Below are 8,526 nucleotides of genomic sequence, written 5' to 3' on the forward strand. Positions count from 1 at the left end.
AGGCCCGTTCCAAGGCTGCCCAAGCTGTTAACGAACAGCTTCGGTTGGCTAAGGAAACTGCACGGAACGCAACTGAGAGGGCCACCAAGGTTGAAGCTGTTGTTGAGCCTCTACGCACTAAGAATGAGGAGCTCAAAGCCAAATTAGAGAGGCTCAGCAGGCTCATGATGCCTTGGCCATGGAAGATGCCAAGAAGCTCCAAGAGATCTTGGACCAGAGGGGGGTGCTTGACCACACTGAGCGTAAGCTAAAGGGCGTCGAAGAGGCTGCAGCCAAAGATGTGTTGCTTGCCAACCTTACAAAGAACGAAGCCGAACGCGCCCGTAATGAAGCTCAAGCTGCCCTCCAGGAGGCTCTGGTCACCAAGGAATGGCTTCTACGAGAAGCGTTGTCGCAGGTATGCATAGCTTCATAATATCTTTACGCTTTTCTTTGTACTTAGAAAAGGTTTTGATACTTGTATTTTTGTTTTGTAGGTTGTGCATCGGGTCTTCACGGACACATCATATGACGATGCCATGAGCGCAGCCCTCAACGCTTCTCATGAGGATGGGGAAAAGGCTGGCTTCCTGCTTGGTCTAGGGTTCGTTGAGAAGGGCATCCCGCCTTCCAACTTCCCTTTATATGATGTGGATACTGAAGCTGTATATGACCAAGCAGTGAACCAGTATGCCGCCTTCCCGCACCCGGTGGTGGAGAAGGTGAACGAAGTTGCTGCTGCTGATGATGGGCTAACCATTCTCAAGACCTTCCTTGAACTGCCACAGCCAAGTGATGGTGCGGGTACAAGTGGGTTTGGAGGGAGTGGTCCTGAAGCTTGAACCTTTAAATCCTTCCCACTGTTAGGATAGGTTTATATCTTTGTATAGATTTATATTCTTGTAGGCGGGTAGATACCCGGCCATTCTTGTAACAGTTGAATTTTTATGGAATATAAATCTTTTGTGCGGGTAGGACCGCCACTTTCACTGTATGACTTGCTTTATAAACGTTATATGACTTGCTCATGCATATGATAGCTTAATTTGGCACTTGTTTTGCGGATCCAGTTGGTTTCTGCGCAGACGTCTCTCTTCAAGGTGAGTCTTGCGAGTTTAGCCTTTGCGCAGACGTCCCTGTTGAAGGTGAGTCTTGCGGGTTAAACTGCGCAGACGTCCCTCTTTGAGGTGAGTCTTGCGGGTCCAACTGGGCTCTGCTGGGACCTACCTCTTCAAGGTGCGCTATACTTATATAGTTATATAGCGTTGACACATGCCACACACACTCGGTAGTGGACCGACATCCTTTTTTCATGGTGGCGGAATTTTTTTGGGCAGATTGTCTACCGCTAACTAAATACATAAAAATTCATTTTGGCTTGGGTCGGGTCACAATAGCAAATAACTATCAATAATGCAATAATTAATCTACACACAAGTTTGAGTTTTTAAGCTTAGCACACATGTAACATTCAAAAAATCAAGCATTCAAAGATGTTTAGAATTGAGGAATTGGAAGCTATTTAGAATCGATTGATGAGAGTGGAACGGTGGCTAATAGATTTTAAGTGGATAGTGGAGGGACGGTCTGAGATCGATCAGTAGCATGTAGTGATTCGCTGCGCAAGCGGCAGCACCGGGTTGGGGTGATTGTTTTAATGATCAGTGATGAATTGATGAGTTTTTAAATTGCCGTTGATTTCATTATATAGCTATCGCTTATAATGGACTTGAATGATCCAAATTGAATGTTTAAAATGGCCGAACTAATTATTTCAAATGGGCTCAAATTATCCAATCAATGATTAACTGATGAGTTTTTAATATAGAAATATAGAAATCGTCAAGTAAACACATATATAATTTGAAATGACAAGCTATATTTTAATATATTTTTTGAGATAGCAACATGATTTCTAAATGTAATTTATATTCATACGCAAACAAAGTATTGAAATACATAAATTTACAAAGAATGATTTTACATATAGAATGTTTACGAAGAAAAATTTAAAACTTTAAGAAATAATATTAACAGAAAACAAACAAACTTCACTAACATTAGTCTAGAAAGCAAGCAAATCAGAAAATAAACATCCAGGAAAGATTCCCGATAAGCATCCAAGAATGATTCGAGCTACTTTTCTTCCTAGACTGGGAATACATTTGATGACATAAACATTCATACACTAATCTAGCTAACATAGTAACTAACTTACGAAAACTGTTATTACATTTCATGTGAAAAGTCTTGCACCCTAATAAACTGAAGCACGTCTAAACCGCAATTAAGAACATAACCAAATCAAAACCTTTTTAAAATGACATGTTTTGTTACTAGAATCAAATCGCTACGTTTTAAGAATGGCCCATTTTAACTCGAACCAAATCGATATATTCTAAAATTGACCCGTTATGACTCGAATCAAATCGATACGATTTTAAAAAGACCGGTTGAAACCCGATCGAAATCGATACTTTTTTATATTGACTCGTTGACCAGAACTTAACTGATACCCTTTTAAAATGATTCATTTTGACTTGAGCCAAAGCAAATCGAAACATTTCTAAAGTGACTCATTTTCATAAATGAAAATCGAAATAACACCCTTCAAGGCTAAGAAGAAAAATGAAGGGAAACACATACAACGTTATTAGCTTTTGAAATCCTTCAATGAATTTAACTCACATGAAAGTAACTACCATGAAACCTTGAGAAAAAAAAACCAAACTCATTAAGGAACACATGTATTATTATTAACAAGAAATTACGAGAATGCATATTATTTATGGAAAAAGTTGTTGCTTTAATAAGTAAAGAAGATAATAATTTAGAACTTTGGCGCCCTAAAGTACCCAATGAATCACTTTGCGGCACCTTATTGTTGGTATTTTGTTTTTTTTTTCTTTTTTGTTTTAGTTTTGGTCTGTAACAAACGTAACAAAAATCGACCGAAAACCAAATTTGTTTTGTTTTAGTTATGGTATCATAACAAACGTGAGGAAACTCACTGCGTTTTGTTTTAGTTTGGGTATCGTATCGAACATAACGAGAACCAACCGAATGTTGATTTTTTTAATTCCGGTACTGTAATGAACATGACGGAACCTGACCGAATTCGCATAGACTAACCACCTCAACGTCCGGGATTGATAACGGTTGGGTTTAATTTGCGATCGAGTTTGATTGACCGGCACCACCCCATTGGTTTACCTCAATATTTATTATTATTTTTTTTGTTTTATTGTTTGTTACAGTTATGGTACAACAAGACGTACACGTAATCAAAACCGACCGAATTTGTGTTGACTTACCATCTCAACTCTTGAGACCGACAACGTTTGGGTTTTACCACCACCCATTTTTACCAACCTGTCCCCGCGCAACGCGCCAGCTAAAACACTAGCACTGTGTTCTAGAGTTTCATTTAAAGGAGGAACGGGATGGAAAATGAGGGGTGAAAATAATTGGTTACATTCCCAAGTTTCATTTAAGGAGGGAAAATTAAAGGAAAAATAAAAGTGTGTTTTCGAGTTTCATTAAAAAAAAGAAAAAAAGAGGATGAGAGAGAAAATGAAAAGTAAAATAATAGAATTTGTATTTTTTTCAAGTTGAAAAGATTTTGAAAGAGAGAAAATTAGAGAGAAATAGAAGATGACAAAAGAAAAGAGAATGAAGATAAAACTTTCTTATTTTTACTTTCTTTTTATAAATGAACTTGACAACACAGCGTAATTGATTTAACAATTGTTAAAATTGGACTTGAATGATCTAAATTGATTGTATAAAACGGGCTCAAGTTATCCAAATTAATGTTTAAAATGAGCTGAATAAAATTTGTAAAACGGCTCTAATAATCCAAATTATTTCTTTTGAATGTGCTAGAATGATCCAAGTTAATTAAAAAAAAAAGCTAAATTAATTGTTTTATGGGAGCTATATAATTTTTCAATAGGCGTAGTCAAAATCGTATATATAAATTAAACAACAATACTCAAAGGGCGCTCCAAGGTAGGTCCAACCGGACATTGCTCACTCTATGTTCTCTCGGCAACCTAAGACGCTAGGTGGATGTAGAGGTGTACAAAACTGGTTTTAAACTTAAATCGAACCGGTTTGATCAACGGTTGGTCAAAACTGGTTTGACTCAAACCGGTTTAGACACAAGATAGGCCGGCCTGGTCATGTCGGTTCGGTTTATAAACCGGTTTTAAACCGGTTTCTCTCAAACCGGTTTGTTTTTAAAACCGGTTTGGTAGATCTTAAGGGGAACCGGTCTTGAAACTGACGGTTTGGGAACCGGTTTGATTTAAACCCAAAGGTGGATGGAGCTCCTACAGGAGCGTTTTATAACAAAGTGATGTAGTAGATGGAGCCCTTCCAATTATTTCCGCATTATTATTTTTCTTTTTTTATTAAAAAAATAAATAACTAAAACAACCACCAATCAGTCTCTCCCATATGACGCTTTGTGGGAAGTGCCCATCACCCAAAAATAGCCATTGAGCCCCAGGGGCGGTGTGCAAGGTTTTATAGGGGCGCTATGGGGTGGGCATAGCGCCCACTACGAAGGGCCTAATAACGTATTGATGATAGTTGTTTGAAATTTACCTTTAGGCTAAAAGGCTGTAAAGTAACAACTTGTTCAAGAAAAACCGCATCTCATAACCAAAAAAATTCAGGCTTACTATTCACGCTGTTTATCCAGATCTAAGGGGATCAAGAACTACAAAGGAAGCAAAAATTCGACCTAATCCCATTTCAATCACACAAATATCTCTCGTTTTGGCCCGAGCCTATTTTGACCAGCTACCAAATGGCCACCAGGAGTAACATTACATAAGGCGTACATAATAATATTTGTAACATCTAGCTATATATGGGTCCTTTATTATTTCATAAAATCATAAAGGATTGCTATCATTTTACATTAGTAAAAGATGTGTTTTGACTACAGAATAAGAAACCACTCATTCAGCACCTGTCTCCTCTACAGACTTCTTATACTCTGGCTTCAGCTCATACGTTCCTTGATTCGTTCCACGCTTGTTGTACACGCAAAGCTCATTCAATATCTCTTTCAAGAATTGCTGTAAAACAAATAAAAAAAACTCATTATCAACAATAAACAATCATAAACTAATAATATACAAAACCAATACAATCAAGGGTACACACCGCTGGTTGATCGGTTTCAATGACCAACTGTTTTAAAGTCCAATTAGGTTGTCTCTCAAAAAGCTTGAACATGATATCCTCTAATTCCCCGCGATCCCTTCTAGTTCTTTTAACCTCTTGTCCCTTAACTGGAGCTGTTTTTCTCTTTTCCTAAATATATATACATTAAACAAAATTAAAAAAAGGAAATGCAAATATGTAATTCCTATTGTTTACAAGCATTAAGAATGTATTGTACCTTAGAATTGGAAGCAATCAAACCAACCATTCCAGGCATAGGCCTCATATGCAGTCCTCTGTCATTATCAATCACCTATACAACAAACAAGGAGGATGAACACAAATGTGGTGTAAATTTATAATACAAAGTCTAAATACTAATAAAGAAAATGTTCTACCTGTATTTGTCTATTTTTTATCATAGACTTGTTTGTTCTTTCACGGCACATTCTACTGTATTCCTCCATGTTCTTATTATTGGGTTGCATATCGAATTTGTGTTCAACTCTCCCTTCAGTAGCAACCCCTCCTATAACACAATGAGTGGAATTAATATAAATTGTTCAAAACGAGAGTCGGGACCCTTTAGTTAGTTTGTTTACTTAGCATAACATACGATCAATAGATTTCAAGTCATGTGTAGAGAACATACAAGCTTCATAACAGTGTCAATGTCAATGCTATCAGAAGTCATAAAAAAGACAGATTACGCCCTCACCTTGGTTTGCTTCAGAGAATACACCCATGGGTACAAGGTCTTTGTACATGTTAAGAGCATAACTTTTTGGCATATTCACCGTCTCGCTGCCAGCCATCTCCATTGAGAACTGATCACCATAACAAAAAAAGGGAAACAACTAAGCAACATATTCATAAATATGATTCAAAATTCTTAACTGACCACTAATGATCATGTAATTATGCATTTGCTTAGTTGCTCAATGACAAAACTTGCGAAACCATATATAATTATAACCTTATATCAAGTTCAAAGCAAATAGGGAGAGCAAGAATTGAGCCACTGACCGAATCTGAACTGAAAACCGACGAAACCAAACCGAAATTAACCAACAATCGGTTATCGGTTATTTTATCTACCCTTGACTAACCAAAAACCGAATTAACCGACAATCGGTTATCTATTGTTTTTTGTACCCTTGATTAACCAAACCGAAACCAAATTAACCGACAATCGGTTATTAGATATTTTTTTGTACCATTGATTAACCGAATCGAACCATTCATATTTTCATATATTTCTAGTTTTTACACCTCCATTTCATGTATTTCATGTTTTATACCACCATTCCTGGTATATATATACCTCCATTTCATGTACTTATATTTACATTGCATGTATTTATACATTCAATTCCATGTATTTATGCATCTATTTCATGTATTTTTAAGTAAAATTTTTAGCCCCAAGTCTTTAACTGAAATGGCGAAATTAACCAAAACAAAACTGAAAAACGAAAAACTAACCAATTAACCGAAAACCGATTGGTTAATCCGATCGGGGCTAATAACCGAACCGAACCCCTAACATTTAGCATCCAAATCTAGCTAGCAACATCACATAATTACAATTAACCTAATTTCAATTATCAAGTATTACAAACCAAAATTAGGTATCAAATCAGTTGCACACATACAAACTCAAATCAACTACTTATTTAACGAAATAAGGTTACCTGAAGAGAAGAAGGATCTTGAGGACGAAGAGGATCAAGCGAAACGACGACCTTCGCTAGGTTTTGTTGAGAATCTGAGGGAATTGAGTTCCATGACTTGGCTACCACCACCGGACACTTCATCAGCCACACTGAACGATCGGCTCTTGCAGTTTCCAGATCCGTCGTCTTGTGTTCGTCATCCATGGACTTGCTCAAGCGTTTTCTTGTTTTGTTTTCTCTCTCTGGATACTGTATCCGATTCCGGCGATGTAGGGAGGTTGTAATTATTATGATTTTAATTGTAATTTGACATTCGATTGAATTAGAAAGTAAGGGGTTGTAAGTGACAAAGTGAGAAAGCCGTGGGTTGCGCTTGACAAAGATAGAAATTATGTTGTTTGGTCTAGCTCAAATCTCGAAATAAATAAAATTAACGAAACAAAATAAAAATGGCAATGAAGATGGTGGTAAGTGGTGCTGTTAATCGTAGAGAGGACAATGGTGGTGGTACGCGGTGGAGGGTGATAAGGCGGTGATGGTGGTGGGTGGTCAACCAGTGGTGGAGGCGGTGGCTACGAAGGTGGTGGTGGCTGTGGTGGTCCATTTATGGTGGTGGTAGTTGTCAGACGGTGTCTATAGAGTAGGGTGAATGGGAAATGGAATGAAAAAATGAAGATGTTGGGAATGAATGACTTTGATGGAACGAGATTCCTTCTGTAATGGTTGAATCGATTTCATTGACCAATCAAACACCTATTTTTTTCACTCATTTACATTAATTCATTTCATCCCCTCTCCCATTCATGCATACTAAATGCCGCCTAAGAGTGTATGTAGGTCATTTAAGGCTCACTCCTCCATGCCTTGATAATGGTCTACCGGCGCCACTTAACACCCCTTCACTAGTGTTGATAGATGATTAACGCCCATGTCTAAGATGGCTTAGCACTAAACTCTCGGCAATCTTTGCTACAAATCAGGACTACGGCTTGCCTTTCAAAATACCAAACCTTATAGAATAGATGGTGATAGATAATTAGATATAACCATCACACCAAACATTTTATTGTTTAGGGGTATAAATGTGAATACATAGTGAAAAAAGAAAATTTAGGTTTAAGAGTAGTATTAACGGATAGTGAGTGTCATTCTAAAATAAGTTTAAAGAAGAGATATGCTCATATGATAAAGGTAATCGATAGTTCTAAATATTGGACCTCTTGGTTTCAAGTATTACTAGTCAATCGACTGAGTTTTGAACAATGTTTTTGAAAACTAGACCTGTATGATTTAAGAAAAAGATGATGTCTTACATAAGGACCATAGATCCATGCGATTAATCACACAAATCATTTACCTTTATAAAAAAGTATCATGATAGATGTAAAACAAAGGTATTATGTCTCCATCATATTCTAGAGGTATGTGGTTTAAATTATCGGAGTACTTAAGAATATGATTGTTCGTAGCTAAAAAACAAAAAGATATAAAACAAACACGGGCCTCATTTACATGTTAGTAAGTAATCAATATGGCATCTCATAGGCAAAACATGTTAACGCTACTATGTTATGTTTAATAATTTAATTTAAATAATAAGAAAAGTTTTGTTTAGTTCAATGTGTCAATTTGTCATTCCGAAACTACGTCGATGTGCATGCATTATATTTACGTAACGTTTTAAATACGATGG

General features: G+C 36.9%; 1 protein-coding gene across 1 annotated transcript; it reads right to left on the minus strand.

The window, feature by feature from the left end:
• Window positions 1-4,846: 4,846 nt before the first annotated feature.
• On the minus strand, window positions 4,847-7,056 carry LOC143634093 (transcription initiation factor IIF subunit beta-like). Its single transcript, XM_077102262.1, has 6 exons — window positions 6,852-7,056; window positions 5,876-5,984; window positions 5,556-5,686; window positions 5,396-5,470; window positions 5,158-5,307; window positions 4,847-5,069 (listed from the first exon to the last, which is right to left on the minus strand). The coding sequence occupies exons 1-6, from the start codon at window positions 7,035-7,037 to the stop codon at window positions 4,950-4,952; spliced, it is 771 nt and encodes a 256-aa protein (XP_076958377.1). The 5' UTR covers window positions 7,038-7,056; the 3' UTR covers window positions 4,847-4,949.
• Between the last annotated feature and the right edge of the window lie 1,470 nt (window positions 7,057-8,526).

This window comes from Bidens hawaiensis, unplaced genomic scaffold (genome assembly GCF_021521415.1).
Source record: "Bidens hawaiensis isolate Kalapana, Puna unplaced genomic scaffold, B.hawaiensis_p1.1 tig00006990_1, whole genome shotgun sequence".
In the NCBI taxonomy this organism is placed as follows: domain Eukaryota; kingdom Viridiplantae; phylum Streptophyta; class Magnoliopsida; order Asterales; family Asteraceae; genus Bidens; species Bidens hawaiensis.

Coding starts and splice junctions, on each gene's coding strand:
- LOC143634093 (XM_077102262.1), bottom strand. CDS start 7,037: ATGGATGACGAACACAAGACGACGGATCTGGAAACTGCAAGAGCCGAT. Junction 5,471..5,555: donor TAAAAAATAGACAAATACAG/GTAGAACATTTT, acceptor TTTGTTGTATAG/GTGATTGATAATGACAGAGG. Junction 5,308..5,395: donor TGATTGCTTCCAATTCTAAG/GTACAATACATT, acceptor ATATATATTTAG/GAAAAGAGAAAAACAGCTCC.